At 35.0% G+C, this 16872-nt stretch overlaps 1 protein-coding gene across 1 annotated transcript in view; it reads right to left on the reverse strand.

Moving 5' to 3' along the window:
- The window catches only part of LOC149070891 (Golgi-pH regulating cation channel), a 31230-nt gene that overhangs the window by 8904 nt on the left and 5454 nt on the right, over window positions 1-16872 (reverse strand). The window contains exons 4-15 of the mRNA XM_089248455.1: window positions 15870-15989; window positions 15158-15199; window positions 13293-13403; window positions 12076-12160; window positions 10322-10515; window positions 8461-8554; window positions 8004-8065; window positions 5854-5974; window positions 5671-5733; window positions 4504-4603; window positions 3467-3560; window positions 1531-1610 (exon numbers count right to left, since the gene is read on the reverse strand). Of these exons, the coding sequence (XP_089104581.1) occupies window positions 1531-1610; window positions 3467-3560; window positions 4504-4603; window positions 5671-5733; window positions 5854-5974; window positions 8004-8065; window positions 8461-8554; window positions 10322-10515; window positions 12076-12160; window positions 13293-13403; window positions 15158-15199; window positions 15870-15989 (1166 nt within the window). The remainder of the gene's footprint in view (window positions 1-1530; window positions 1611-3466; window positions 3561-4503; window positions 4604-5670; window positions 5734-5853; window positions 5975-8003; window positions 8066-8460; window positions 8555-10321; window positions 10516-12075; window positions 12161-13292; window positions 13404-15157; window positions 15200-15869; window positions 15990-16872) is intronic.

A 16872-nucleotide genomic window follows, 5' to 3' on the forward strand; every position in this document is an offset into this window, starting at 1 on the left:
TGAGAATTTCCTGTATGATGCTCAAGCTGAGCACCCACAAGTCTAAAACACTTCAAACACCTGTGTTACTTGTGGCAGATGAATATTCTTAGTAATACCAAGATGAAGAATTACTATTGAAAGCTTTCAAAGGTCTTTCAAAGGTTCTAAGAATGTGAATTGAACCTCCTCAGGAGTAATGTGACCCAGTAAAAAAAAAAGTTAAAAATCACTGATTTAATGATCAATTTAAGGATTTATTTCAGAACATAACAATTTATTTGAAAGCAGTCTTTTCTGTTTTAACCATGTTGGAGCACAGAAGCTAACGAATATAGACAGAATCTTCTTATTTGGTGTTTCCTTCATAGTAACTACCCAGTCCAATTATGCATTTTTGCCATCATTCATACAAAAATGTAAATGCAGATTGCAAGTCTTTTTTTGTCACACCCTCCAGTGCCTCCATTGTTGCTGGCTGCACTTTTTCGGCACCTGAAAAGCAATGCCCCTTTAGCAAATTGTTTATCCCAGTGAAAAAGAAAAAGTCACATGGGGTAAGATGGGGGGGGGGGGGAGATAAGGTAGAAGCACTGGAATATGATGTTTTGACAGGTAATTTGACACCAGGAGGGACCCGTGAGCCAGTGTTTTGTTGTGATGAAGCACCCACGACTAGGCATTCCAAAGATCTGGTTGCTTGTATCTCATGGAATCATGTCCATGTCCAGGGACTCATGGGCCCCTCCTGGTGTCCGATTACTTCTCAAAATATCACATTATAATAATTCAACAACCAGCTTATTTTCCTCATCCTGTCTCACATGACTTTTGCTCTTTTTCCTCAGACAAAGAAATTGTTTAAGGGGCAACGATTCTCAGGTTTAAAAGTGCAGCGAGTAATGACAAAGGCACTTGAGGACGCGACAAACAAAAGTTTGCAATCCGCATTTATAACTTTGTATGAACAAAAATTAATACTTGTACAGGGTAGTTACTAACCAATCTTGTTGCCAAATGTTCCAGAGAAATACTGGAACATATACCTAATAATATGGACAATATAATCACATATTGTTTGGTTCCCCCCCCCCAAAAAAAAACATAGTCAGAAAGGATGGAGGTTTGCCGGAAACACTTAGAGAAGAGGCAGCATGAAGAATTGGTTGAATGCTCTCATGTTCCAAGGCCTACTTTAAGGCAAGTTTATTGAACAATGGGAAATTTTGCTATATATATAAATACATTTTGCTTATGACGGTCATTGCCCGTCCCCGTTCAGAGAGATTCTGTCTTGTCTCTCCAAAACACATAAGAATCAGATTCTAAACTATGTCCGACTAGTATGAATGAATAGGTTAGTAGAATAAAGAATATTTTTTTAACTGAAACCAGAAAGGAAGACTGTTGCTTGTGAATAGACCTTAACTTGTATATATGTTACCATCAAAAACTCTCAAACACCTTTCCATTTGACTAAATGCATATTTTTGTTGATAATGTTAGACTGTATATAAATTTTTGAACTAATGATTTATTTCAAAAAAGGATATCCACCAGCAGATGGCGCTGTCTGTAACAGCTAAAGGAATGCCTGCTATCAGTGCTTGCTTGCTTAGATCATTTTTTGGCTGGAAAAAAAAAAATCAGATCAAAAATATTAACAGTTATTTAAAATTGAGTTATTTGATTGGTCAATTGAATTTTTTTTTTTTTAAATTCCTCCTCAAAATAAACCTAAGCCATGGTGTTACAAACGATGGCACTTCTTTGTTATCATCGACTATCATAATTTCTGGGCGTTTTTCAGTCCAAAAATGTATTTGATTTCTACTCATTCTTTGTAACCTAAGTATTTTTTATTTTGAAACAGGATGAAAAATTTCAGTCCGAAAAATCATGAATTTCTACTCTTCCTTTGCAACCCAACCCCAGAAATGGGTTTGAAATAAACTGCATATGTCATTCCGTTATTTCATCAGGTTTTCCCCCCATCTACCCTCACCCCCATACAAAAGAATCAACCAAAGAAATGGCATAAACTCACAAATGCAGGCTATATGCCTTTTTTTTATTACAGTTGATCAGCAGTTCTCAACCGGCGCTCCGAGTGCACTTTCGAGGGGCTCCGCGACAACTCAAGGAAATTAAAATAAATCAGTAAATTTGATAGATAAATAAAAAAAAAAGAGGTCTCCAGGGGTCTGCCATAAAAATTATATACAAAAAAGGCTCCTGGAGTCAAACATGGCTCCGCCATAGAAATTATATACTGAAAAGGGCTCTGCGAGTCAAAAAAGGTTGAGAACCGCTGCGGTAGATATTTCCTCTTCCACCGGTAATACAATGGTGCAGGAATTTAGAATAATACAGTCGGACCCACTTATAATAAAGTCGAAAAAAAAAACAGATGCCTTTGAGCAAAATGAAACATCATTTAAATGCACAAAAGAAATTAAACTAATCAAAACAGGCTAAATTTTTAATCAACATCCTACGTAATTAAATACGTACACGAAAATGTTTTTTGTGATATGATTGTGAAATGTTAAATATTCTGCGTTAAAATCATTTTTGCCCAATAAACATGCCAGATGTAAGGCTTTTTCTTCTACCAAGAATCTGGTTACTGGAACATTCTTCTGTTTCTCATTTACAAACCACTTAAAAAGAGTTCCTTCAATTTATCCCTCCTCCAGATTTTCAGTTCACCAACTTGAAACTTTTTCCTTCATATCCTCTTTGCTATCCATGATTTTGAAGAGCAAACTTCGAGGAATCTGAATCGCTTTGATACCTCAATTTCTTTTCCTATTTTTGGCATTCAAACAACTCTGTAGCTTCAATTTTTTAAGCAATAGACAGCATTTTTGTGCTTGAAATTCACAAAAATTAACTAGCACAAACAATGTCTGAATCCAGCTAAAGATTGATGTATATAAATGCGCACTAAAAGTGTTTTGGAGGTTAAATTCTTGGGAATATAACCCCCAAGCTTTCCTTTCTGATAATGTTTTCTGTGAACAAAACATGGGTAACAGAGAAAAGTTAAAAAAAAAGTGAAGCGCGTGAGGGAAGAGGATTTCAGTTTGCTCAAAAATGCCCTACTAGATGCCTTTCAGGAAAATGAAGGGGGCATTACTAGTTGTACTTACAGATAGAAAGGTAAATTTACTGATACGAAGATTTAGATAAGATTATAAAGAAATTTGTCTTTGAAAACTGGTTGAAAATTCATTATTGGCATATTTTGCTGAAATATGTGTTCATTATAAGCAATCAAAATTCACGGGACATGGAAAAACTTTATTTGTGAAAATTCGTAACATCAGTGTTTGTTATAAGTGAGTTAGACTGTATATATTTTAGAGACCAAAATACATGAACCTGTTATTAAACTTCTCATATGCTCTTTACCAGGATGTCTCAGAAAGCATTATAATGATAGTAACATGCATCTGAAACATAACTGAAATGGATAATTTACCTTAAGCACCCGCAGACATCCTTCTAATGTGCCAAGAAAGAAATATAGTGCACCTACTCCAACTACTCTATGTAGAGTCGGTCCAAGACGAGGCCTGAAATAATAGGAATATAACCATACGAACACATTTGAGGATGAAAAACAAAATTACAGACAAAATATTGTATCCCAATTCACGGAAATCTAAATCAAGTCCAGCATACAACATAATGCCACATATACTGAATGTTCACTTTTTTCTATCTATATACCACACTAAATCAATCTGTACATCAAGAAAAACACTATCAGTGAGAAGACCAAACAAAATTTATAGTTTACCCTGTTTTAGAAAATAAATGTTCCGCCAACATTTCTACAAAGTACAGGGTCTTTATAATTAAAGTTCAACTTTGAAATGGCCATAAGAAGAAAACTACTGGACAAAATGTCATCAAACTTGGTTAGTTTACAGGAGGTCATGGGATTTAATTTTCTGCAAAAAAAAAAAAAGTTCAAAAACTCCCCGCCAGTGAGGAATGACGCTGTATGCAATATTGTTACAAAAAATAAGACATGAAGACATCCATTTAAAATGTTTTTAATCCTTTCTAAAGCGTGTTACAAAGCATGTTCAATGTGGCGTCCACTATTTTCTGAGAACAAGTTAAATCGCTTTACTGTGTTCTCAACAGTAGCTCTTAGTATATCAGGAGGAATGTTACGAACATGTCGGTGTATCGCATCCTCCTACCGTAAACAATGTAGCCATTGTGATTTTGCATAACCCTACAAACAGTTTTGTTTTAGAAATGATTAAAAACATTTTAAATCGATGTCTTCATGTCTTATTTGCGTTCAAAAAGTCAAGTGGTGAGTTTTTGAACTATTTTTTTTTTTGCTGCGGAAAATTGAATCCCATGACCTCCTGTAAACTATTACCAAGTTCGATAACATTTTGTCCAGTAGTTTCCCTTTTATGGCCATTTCATAATGGAATTTTAATTATAAAGACCCTGTATTTTAAAACTGAAAATGAGCCATCATAAGATGCTTACTTGACAATGCCGAATCCCAAGCTTACAATGATCACTAGCATTCTCGCTAATGTTCTTTTTAAGCATGAAAGGATTTCTGCAAACAGGACTGCTCCTTGAACTGAAAGAACACAAGAAATATAAAACGTAAATCAATAGAAATTCAATATATTAGTTATCTGGATGAGTCAAAAGAAAAAAATATTCTCTAGATCAGGGGTGCACAATTGTTTCAGTCCACGGGCCGGATATGCGGTATTCTTGCCACTAGAAACTTGTGGCTATATCACCCGCAATTTACAGGACATTTCTGTAATTTTTAATGCCCTGACGTTTCAAGAAAATATCCCATTTTCTCCCTTATTTTCAAAGAGGTTTACTTGAAGTTTTGAAAACCACAATTAAGATTATTTTCACGACTAATAAATTATATTAGGATAATTATGACTATCATAATTACAGTCATATAAATATATTCATCTCACATATATGTCTAACATAAATGTTTCTTTTGGTGAGCGACGTTTTACACATTGCAACCAGCTGTAGATTTCTATTTCCTCTACCATTAACAATTTTCTAGTAATTTTAGTGATAGTTGACAACTTCAATTGTCCTGGACTATTTTTTTCATTTTTTGGCTATGAAATTGGTGACTGTACTTGGAAATTTTACTTGCATTTGACTGTTTTTTGACAGTAATTGGTATGGATCTAAATTTTTCATTTCCTGTATTTTTATGAAGGAAATATGGTCAGATTAGCAAACAAATATGCATCAAACTATAAGCTTACGAATTATTTTAAATAAGATATGTAAATAAAACTGCATGGGAAAAAAACATTTTACTGTATTTGCATATAGTGTGATTGAACATTGATCGTGTAACTTAACCAATAATTTCATTAGCATGTAGTAAAATATTAATTAGCTTTTATCTATCCATGTTTTCACCATTTTTGGCGTAATTTTTTCCTTCCTTACTGAAAAAAAACTATTCCTCAAAAATCTCAATCTCTAAAATTTTTTTGGTCACGGCAGTTTCGAGATAAAGAGGCTCGACTGTATATAAGTGCACAAATGGTTCTTCGTATACTGACAAAACTAAATCAATTTATGACTATCTCACAGTAAACCAAAAAAGATTTAATCCAGAAAAAGCAACATCTAAGTTCACACAAATCTCACCTGACTGGCCAGTTGAGTTGATAGACTGATATTCTGCATAGAAGACTGCTTTTTCAATTAGTCCTGACGTGTAAAAAAAAAGAAGATGAAACATAAAAACTGATTTTATTTTTGACTAGATCAAATGAAAATGTTTTCTTGAAATAATTAAATCAGAGGAACGATGATAGTGATTTATCATACCAAGCAAAATAACGCCTCCTATCCAAAACTGAATCCTCAGCAGGTCACGCCATTGCAGAGCAGACACAAGCAGCCACCCAAAAGCATAGATAACGTATAGACCACACATGAAGCCATAAAACTAGACATAAATAAATAAGATATATAAAAATGGGTAAAATTCATCTATGAGAAGTGAAAGAATGCAACAGAGAATAAATAGCGTAAGAAATCTTCCCAATTACCACAATTCCTGAACTGAAAAATTACCATCATTTCCCCCAAGATAAAATTGTGGCTAATACACAGCTTGAAATGTTACATTTTTAGCTTTTTCGGCTAATTCAAAGCCATTGCCTATACCAGTGGTGAGCAAACTTTTTGAAGTGCAACTCCCCCTTTTGACGACAAAAAAAAAAAAATTTATCGGTGATTCCTACATAGGCTGACCATTTATCCCAGTTTTCAAGACATTCCGATTTTTTTGCCAGTAAATGTGCTGTCCAGAAAGCACTTTTTGGAAAGCTTATTTAAATTTTAATTAGGTGATATATTGACATATATATATATATATTGGCGCCACATCCTAGGGGGTTGCAACCCACAGTTTGCACACCACCTGGCTTATACAATAACTTTTTTACTGGGATTCTGAAAAATTTTTATGAACATTTTTTACGTATTTAAAAATAGCTAGAAAAAAACTATTTTTTTACACAAGGATAACGTACAATGTTTAATTAAAAATATTATAAAATTTTCCAAGAAAACGGAAGGCACGTCAAACACACAAAATTCAGTTTTAGAATTTGGATGAAAATCACATCTGGTTGATATGAACTACATTCTTCTGAAGTCATCTTCTCTTTTTATTATGACTCATTTTGTGGTGGCCTACAGTATGCCATTCAGTTTTAGAATAATGAGCTACACATCCAATTTTTTTTTTGCAACCTGCATATTCTGCAGCACTCATTTATTTTGGACAGGAAAGAGTTTGGAGCGCTGTTCTCAACTGCCGGGTCCTTACACCAATCAAACCGGGCTGTGAATATAGTTCAGAGATTCATTTATACCCCATTAGATGTGCATATTACCGGGCCTTCTACTCCCATAAAAGAAATCAACCGGGCCATGGTCTTCCAAAGGTTGAGAACAACTGATTTAGAGGATTACATGTATGTTTAAAAAAAAATATATATACAAATAAAACCTCATCTGACTATTTTAATATCAAGTTTAGGTCAGTGCATAAAATAATTGAAGTGTCTAACAGACTCAAACTGCAGAGTGGATAGCCAAAGAATTGTCTGGCATTACCCGACATCAGAGCGGAACGGGAAAATTGGAATGTCCAATGAGATCCAACATAGGATAGAAAAGGGGATGATATGCCTCCAAAAAAACACCAGTATCAGATGCTCAGGAATAGTTTGAGGGATTGTTGTGGTGCCGCATAGAAGTTTCTTCCCAACAGGGTTGTAAGTACAGGGAATAATTTGCTTTCCGATGCCGTATGAATTCTAACATGATTTAAAAAGAAATGCAATATGTATGATGAAAGAAAATAGAGAAACTATTCTTTCTGAAGTCGGGTCCACGCCCGCAGTGCTGCACATGGGAAAAACTAGTTTTTTGTGGTACAGCAAGCACAACATCGCTGATGTGGACATTAATAGCACAGCATTGTGTACTAAAAACACGATCCACTGGGAGTTGGTATAACAAAGAAACTCTTTCATTTGTGCGCATTATTTTCTGGTGCTGTCTAGAGGAATGATCATACTAGTGCACCCCACATGGAAAAAGCTTCTTGACCATTTAAGCTTGTTCCATTAAAAGTTTTTTGGTGCTCTTCTGCTCTGTTTTGAGTCTCTACCAGCTTTTTATGCACATCATAGCACTGAGGGAGTGGACCTAGCATTAAAGTCAGCAAACATATTTTCATAGGCTTCATATTTGCTTTTCTAAAAGATTTTTGGTTTTGTTCGCATATTTCTCAATTTTGGGAAGTTGTATTTAGGTAACTGGTGGTATTCAGCCATCAATATTCAGACATATTGCTTCTAAATTCTTCCATTGAACTACTTGTTTTATATTGAATATCAATCTGAAGAACTGATGTCACACCCCCGATGATCATATTGCTTACAAGAAAACCACAGTCTTACCCAGAGAAGTGGATAATCCACTGCAGAAAGGTAGCCATAATCTGCTTTCATTGTCACGGCAACTGGAAAAAAAAATCAATTTAAGCTAAAAATATTCCCTTTCACAAAAACAAAATTAAAAAAAAACAAAGAAACATACACAGTGATACAGCAATTTTCCGCCTGGCAGCTGAGTAGTTAGGGAACTAGCCTTGCATTGCACAGGTCTGGGTTTGAATCCCAGTTCAGGCATGGATGTCTACTAACACTAACAAATTCCCTAGACGGATTATGCTGATCCCTTGGGAATAAGTGAGGATCACTTTTTATGCATAAATTTGTTCCAAGACTAATAACATAAGTTAAGGTTAATTTTTCCACGAATAATGATCCTCTTCTCAAAAACTTTGAGTAGGAATGTGATCATATTAAGCAGTGTGGCACTGTATACGTTTAAGGGTGTTACTAATCTACTTACCAGAAACATTTGTAGAGTGTACACCAATGCTCTCCAATCTCAACACAAAAAGATAAACACCATCCATGTCCACAGTGGCAACTTTTGACCCGTGCTGTTAAAATAATAATGAAAAACATTAAAAAAATATGGCCCAGTGAGATGTTGACAGCAGATTTCAGAGCAACAAAACACGCACGCACGCACACTCACACAATAACAATGAATGTTTTCTCAAAGTTTTGAAATTTCTACATATGCTGTCAAAAATACGAAAACGATATTTTCACATATTTTTGTCTTTCAAAATGTGATTCCATGATCATATTTCAAAAGAAAAACAAATATGCACAAAAATAGAGCAAAACATATACAGTGGAACTTTGGTTAATGAGTAATTCATATAATGAGCAATTATTTACATTACAAGCAAAAATTTTACACTTTATTTATTTTTGTATTATCGCAACTGAGTTGGTGGTTTTTCACTTTCGTTCACATACGTTTTGTGGAATTGTGGGTTATATTCTCTCCAACAGTCTCTGGTAAGCGTGCCTCACTCGAAAAATGAACACATGTGTGAGCGTGACTATTTATGATACGAAATTAGATGTAGCATTGTAACTATGAGCAAACATGTTTTTTTAAATTATGCTCGGTAAAAACTGTGGGCTGATTGCATTATGGAACATGACTTTGAGGGGCCAGCTCATGAATAGAAGCCACCATTTGTTGAACAGATTGTGTCCTTGGGGACTGGAGGTGCATGAAGATGACATTCAAGAACTAGTGGAAGAATATAGCCAGGAGTTGACCGTAGATGAAGTGATGGATCTCTTTCACATGCACCTCGTCCACATTCCTCTGTGGAATTTCTAATGAATTGGTACATGTTGGAATGTGTGTATATGTTGCCAACATAGCGAGAAGTTTGTTAGTGTGTAATGCTTGTTATGCTGTCATCTGCCATTAATTTTTCTAACTATGAGTGAGGTGGAATGATTGAATAATTGTACCGTTACATGTAACTGCAAGAGTTCATTGTCTGAGAAAAAGAAAATTGAGGAGGAATCTCTCACTTCAAATGAGGTTAGTACGATGTGTAGAATGTGGGGGAATCTGTGTGAAATTTTGGAGAAAGAACTAATCAAATAAAGCTGTAGCAAAGCGACAAATGAATCTGTCCAATGACAATGTAATTTCACATTACCAGGAAATCCTTAAAAGGAGGCAAGAGTGCCATTGGATAGGTTCTTTTTCAAAGTCACACAAAACAAATAAGTTTACAAACAACAGAGAATTTGTAAATCATCCTAAACGATAGTCCTCCTCTTCCTCTAGTTGTTTAGAGTAAATTAATTTATAAAATGTGGGATGATGAAACATACAATATCGTATCACATGTTTTATGACACTATTACATTATATATATTTCATTGTATTATTGATTGAATGACTCTATTAGTAATTTTTATATGAGTTAATGTGCATAATTGTGCAATGAACTATTCGACTTTCAATTATTTCCTATGGGGAAGTTTGATTCAATATACTACTACTACTACACCGCACACCAACTCCGGTCATATATCGCCATACGGCAATTTCCAACCAGTGGAGTTGGGTGGGAAATGAAGGCTCCATCCATTGGTGGTCGCCCTAGGCTCGGTAGGTAAAGAACTTGCTTCTAATGTTCTATGCCCGGATTCAAACCCATGGACCTTGATGATAACCTCCACAGTGGAAAACGAGCATCTTTACCACTGTGCCACTCGGGCACTGATTCAATATACTAGCAATTCAGATAATGAGCCACTGGCGGAAAAAATTAAACTTGTCAACAAAAATTCCACTGTAGTTCAATAGATGTGATGGAACTCACTTTGCTGGAACTTCCTTTAAAATTACCAGACAAGTGACCACTGCTACCACCTAATGAAGTCAGTTCGTTTGGGTTTTTGAGTATATCGGGTGGCTTGTCTGGTTTATTTGCATGATTCTCTTCTGATTTTGGCTGTGAAGCAACAGGATTCTCTCGCTTCTTCCGTCTTAATACTAATTTCTCTGCATCTTTATCTGGAAAAAAAGAATATCTATATTGCACATTAAAGTTCATCGATGTGAAAATAGGTAACAGTCATTGGCATATGCAAAGGCAAGAGGGGGAAAGGTTCTAAACCCAATCCCCTCCCCTTGAGCCAAGATCATAGTGTTATACTGCAGGGAAAACAATAACCCCTCCCCCCCAAGAAGAAAAAAAATTTGGACTGCCAAAAATTTTGCACATACCTATGGTAACATTGATTAATAAAATTATAAGGGGACGTTCAAATATTATGTCAGCAAATTTTAGCCACTTTTTACCCCCCCCCCCCCCCAATCAGCAAAATTTTGTCAGCTCTGCTCTCTACCTCCTAGCGCATATTGTTGGAATCAGAGATGTATGCAGGGGGTGGGGGGACCCTTGCGGGTGTCCCCTCTTCTCAGATGATCAAAAATCTATTTCTTTAATTCAAAATTTTTTTTTTGAAAAATTAAAATTTTAAAAATGTTATTATAATCAATTTCTGTTAATTTAAAGGCTATTTGCAGGATTTTTTTTCACAGCTATTTGAAGGGGGAAACGTCCCCTTTTGAAAATACACTAAAAATGGTATATATATATACAGTCGAATCCCATTATAACGAATATCCTTACAACGGAAATCTCATTTTAACGAACACTTTTCTAAACCCCCAGATAAGTTTACATAGGAACAATGCATATACCTGGAATTCCATTATAACGAAATTTTGTTACAACAAAGTGATTCCATCAGTCTCTTGGAAAGTTCGTTATAACAGGATTTGACTGTACATACATTGAATATATTGTTCTTTGCCCCCAACCGGAAAAAGTTGAAATGACAGCCCCAGCACATTTTCAGATCACTCAAATAGACCAGTGGCACATTCACAGATCACTTGTGACCCACAACATAGTTCCAGAACACTTAAGCGATCTGTGGCACATTAAGAGATGCCTTCAGTGGAATGTGGCATTTTTAGAGCACTGGTGTGGTGCTGCACCCAGATGTAGAACTGCGTACAGTTCTACATCACTAAAGTTACCCGCAGCACATTCCCAAATTACTTAATTGTGATCCGCAACATAATCATGGATCACTTGTATGACACACGACACAGGTCTAGAGCACTTAAGCAGCCTGCGACACATTTCCAGATCACTTGGATCTGCGAAACATTTAGAGAACACTAAAGTGGCTCTTTAGGGGGACTTATCAATAGGGAGAGTGTTAGTTGAGATGCCTACAAACTAGCAAAAGGTTTTACTCATTTTTGGCGTGCCGAGTAAGATGCCATTAAGAATATTTCATATTTTTATAAAGGGTGATTGATGACGTAAGCATCATCCAACCCCCTCCCCCACTCGTCATCAAAAGTCGGCAAATTGGGACCTTCCACCGATGCTGACGTAATACTTTAATGACCCCCTTAGAAATCTTTGAGAGAACTTTGATTATTTGACGCTCGTTTATCTGGACATAAGCGAGGTGACCTGGTTAACTGATGCGGTAAATTTCTGTAAAATCCATTTCAGCAAATCCACATGAAAAATGACCTTGAATTAATTACCAGGTTCTTGAATTGGGCTGTCTTGTTTATCTGGCTGTTTGATGATGTGTGAAGAGTTATCATGAATTGTTGTCAACTTGACTTCCTGAAAAAAAAAAAAAAACAAGAACGTGGGGTATGAATATAAATTTTAGAACCATCAGTATGACATGGAGCCACGAACAGCTCAACATTAAAATAACAAAATTGATTTTATTTCAGCTAGAACAAAAACATCATCCGTGAAGCAGTTCCTGTCATACACCCACCCACCCTATAATTATGGATAATGTTGCCAGATTGTAATCTGCCAGCATTGCAATATTGTCAGAAAAATGCATAGGAGGCGATGCTTCTGGTTTATCCGGAAGCCTTCTGATTTTTCAGCCTTATTAAAATTAGGAATGAGATTCTTCTGATTTTTTGTATCTTGACAGTCCCTAAAAATCCCTAAATTGTGCTTTGTTTGAATGAAAAAAATCTCTGAATCCACTCTTTTAGTACTTGCAAGCCTAGAGTAACCACATTTTCTCAAGTAAAATATGGGAAATTAGGATTTGAAGTGCAAGAAATCAGCAATTATTGCCAAATATGATGCAAAAAAGTAATGAACAAGCAAAGTTGCCTATTGTTGCTAAAATTGCCAAAAAAAATCACCTAATCACAGGAAATGCCGCACTACTGAAAATCCCAGTTCAATAAAATGCATTTTATGAAAAAAAAAATGTTCAATGTGACAATTGGCTAATAATTGAGTAATGTTTTATGTAATATGTTATGTGCGATACAATATTCATATTTAGTCAAAATTTTTGTTTATAGGTTTGCAAATAAACTTTAATCCTTGATTTACGACAAGGACAAAAAATTTAAATAGGCTTCATTGAACATATGGAAAAACAAAATTTTTACAAAAAAGTAAATCAGGACAGCGGAAAATATGGAATGTCCTAGAAAAACACGTCATATGGTCACCCTGTGAAATCCAAAAAATAAAAAAAATCCCAATTTTTCCCTTTTATTTGTATGACGTTCCCTTCAGTGTGAAACATATCATGAGATAACAGATTTTCCAAGTCTGAGGATTGGCACCTATGAAAACATGACCACCAAAAACAGCAGCCAGCAACTCTTCACTTACCTCAATACATGATTGCAACTGGTATGCAGTTGCAATCGTGAATTGAGCTAAATGCAAGTACAACAATAAATACAATACCAATAATAATAATTCTCACTTGGTTAGACTGAGGATTGATGTATTCAGTTGGCGGGCGGAAATACGTCTCTGTGCTGTCATCCAAAGAATTACGCATGAAATTACTACTGCATCCAGGTAGTACATGTGCCTAAAAGTATTGAATTAATGAAATTTTCATTAAATACATCAGAATACTTCTCAACGCTATTTGATAATAGATGAACAATGGGCATTTCAGATGACATTTGAGTTTTCAAATTCACGAAATGCAACCCGTAACAGGCATAAAAAGAGAAATGCAGTTTTTTCTTCTTTTTTTCCCCTTTAAAAATTTAACTGATTGAAAGAAAAAACTGTTTTTGAACAACATTTTGTTACAAATGCAACAAAATTACATTCCAGTAAAATCTACCACTCTTAAACACTCATTGAAAGAATTTACAGGGTGCTGGTACCTGAAGTCCCCCACCGCAGAACCACAAAGGAGCACATATGAGAAGGTTAAAGACAGAATGGTATAATTTGATTAATCCTCATTTTGAGAAAAAAAGGTTTTACTAGAATTGTTTTTATAGAGTCCCATGTTAAAAATTTTGATTTCACAATATAATGACAAAATATTGAAGCTCTGTGACTTAGTCGATTTTTTTTCTTTCAATAACTTAGCATTTCTACATTGCATTTCTGGACTTGAGCCAGAATTGTTAAAAATATGACTTTCACCTCCTCTGAGACTTTAACCTGCCCCCCATATGTTCAGACAGCTTTAGGATTGAAAAATAAAAGTCATTTGTCCAGCAGACCAGTGAATACGAGAACCTACTAGTCTGCAGACATCATGAGTGGTCCACTATAAATAGAAAATCTCTTCAGAATAATAATAAGTCATTTTCTTAACTACATCATCATTTAGAAGAGTGATATACTACCAAGGGGTGCAAAAAGCCATAAAAAACAATTAGAGTTTTAGTCAAACCTTATGAAGCCACTGCTGTTGATTCTGTGGCTTTATCGATAAACAAGTGTAGAGGTTTGACGGGGCATTCCTTTTTAAATTACATTTTCAGAAAGCATTTCCCAAAAGATATTTGCGACTAACAAAGTGTAATATGCTGAATAGTTTTTTTGCTAAGATTCAAACAGCAACATTGATTATGAAATAATTAAAACAAAATATCTTTACATAAATACTCGTGTATTTTTTTAGCACATTCAGCAAAAAAATAAGACATTTTCGGGTGTCAAACCCACTGGCAACGTTTTTTGCTACTGGTCCTGCGGACCACCAGTTTTTTTCTCGGTGGTCAGCATATTTAATCACTGGTCTCGGACCAGCAGACCATCAACTACTTCGAACGCTGATTCAGACATACCTATGGATAGGCAGGCAGACTGAAAAATCTACACTGGAATAATATCTTTCACCACAGCAATCAGTTATAGCACACGTGCATGTCATAACCAGATGACTGGTAAAGGATAAAGAAATAACGCACTGTAAATGCTGATAATATGCACTGATAAAATGCATTCAAAAAATGCAAAAATCAATGATTTTTGATCCACAGAAACGAGAGTTTATGCTTGTTTGTCGTACTTGGAGAGAAACATTACTGTGTAGCGTTCATTTTGTACAATCCTAATAGAGGTTAATCAATGGCTAACTAGGAAAAGAAACACAATCACGGCTCGCCCTTGCTTCGACTGAGACCAATCTTGTCTCAGTTCAAAAATATTCTCCTCTCCAACAGTCATTCACTCTCATTAGGCACGAAGAGTTACAGAGAGACAAGACAAATCTCTTGAAATGAAGATGGGCCGCGACTATTGGGTGAATAGAAAAACATACAGAAATGTTGACAAAATACGTAGACTAAGAAATAAGGGGAAAAAAGTACATACCTTTGAACTTGAAGGATTTGGCTGAAATGACTCGTTTAAGAACTGAAAAAAAAACCAATGAAATTTTAAGAATTTATAAAATACAAATTAACAAACCAACAATGTACAGAGTAAACCTCTGTTCTTAAAGACTATTTGCAATTGCTGGAGAATTTTTCGTTATAACAGACACTTCTCGTTACAATATGTCGTTGCACTAAGTGGTAAAACATTATAAGTGGGAACGTTATACACGGGATCGACTGTATTTACAGATAAACTAATTTATTATTAAATAATTCATGTACCCATGAAAAAATCAAACCATTTTTGATTGAAAATATCCACAATATCACATTATAATATTTTGAAAATAAATATCATGATATATATCAACAGACCCTGAAAAGCAAGATTCTCATTATAAGTTGTACTCATTACATCAAACTTTTAAGCGTATACAGCAGACTCTCAATCATCAAATACACTGGTGTGCAAAATTGAAGAATAATTGACAAAATGCAACTGAAAAGGCAATTACAGATTTTTCTTTAAATTTGTATTATTTTAATTTTATTTCTGCTAGTATATATAATTACAGTTCCTACTCTTAAAAATACCACTAATGATATGTCCTCCTCGTTATCACAGTTGTTCTTATCCAACACACCCAGTGATTGTAAGATGATCTGGAGTCTACTGTATTAGAAACACGAAAATATAACTGACAAACCTGTAACTGTATATGTGAGGTGCATCCTAAAGTAACTGGCTTGCTAATGAGATAACGAACCTTGGAAAAGCCGTTCGAGTTGCTTGGGCAATTGTAATACATTTGTAGAACTTCTTCACTCTAAATGAAATTAAAACAATATGAAAAAAAATTGCAACACGAAACAAGTTAGTTGCTCAGAAACAACAAACCACAATAAAAGTTCTCAGCAGAGCTGATTTTAGGGGTGACTGACAGGTACAGTTGCACTGGGCCCTGCGGTTAGGGAAGTCTCGCACTTATGATAATAGAAGTGAAAAAATATACATATATACCAAATATGTTGATGTACGACAGTTCAGCGGCATGATTGTGTTTTGTAAATAAAAATTCCCTTCCCACTTTCTCCAGACTTAGGACTGGCATACTTACTGATACATTACTAATTTGTTAGATAGCGACAATGAAGAAGATTTACATGATATTGTATATTGTAAATTATTTCAAAGACACTTGGATTGGAAGGTCAATATGAAGAAATTATCTGAGAAATCCAAAATTTGCTATAGAACTATGGAACTAGTTCGGTGTCACTATTGACGGCTTAGCAAAAACCAATAATAATATTGAGGGCTGGCATAATTCATTCAACACCACTGTTGAAATCCCTCATCCTAATGTTTGGAAATCCATAACAGCTTTGTAGAAAGAGGAGAAACTAACAGAAATGAAATTAGAGCAGTCAGCAGTGCATCTTCGGTAAAGGAAATACTAAGCGTAGTAAAAGAGCAATGGACACTGAAAAAAGAATTTTTGAAATAGTTCAAAATTATGAGACCCAAACATCAGATGAATTTCTATGAGGAATTAGCACATAATTTTCAGCTGCAAGCATAACTACTTTCTATGACATGATACATATACATTGCTTACATCAAATGATCCACATACCCCGCCACAAATAAACTTAAAAACAATACAATTTCTGCTTTGGCAGAAATTTATACAAATTTTGTTGATAGGT

This window comes from Pholcus phalangioides, unplaced genomic scaffold (genome assembly GCF_987345545.1).
Source record: "Pholcus phalangioides strain wild (caught in Gottingen) unplaced genomic scaffold, Ppha-v1.0 ptg000020l_1, whole genome shotgun sequence".
Lineage (NCBI taxonomy): Eukaryota > Metazoa > Arthropoda > Arachnida > Araneae > Pholcidae > Pholcus > Pholcus phalangioides.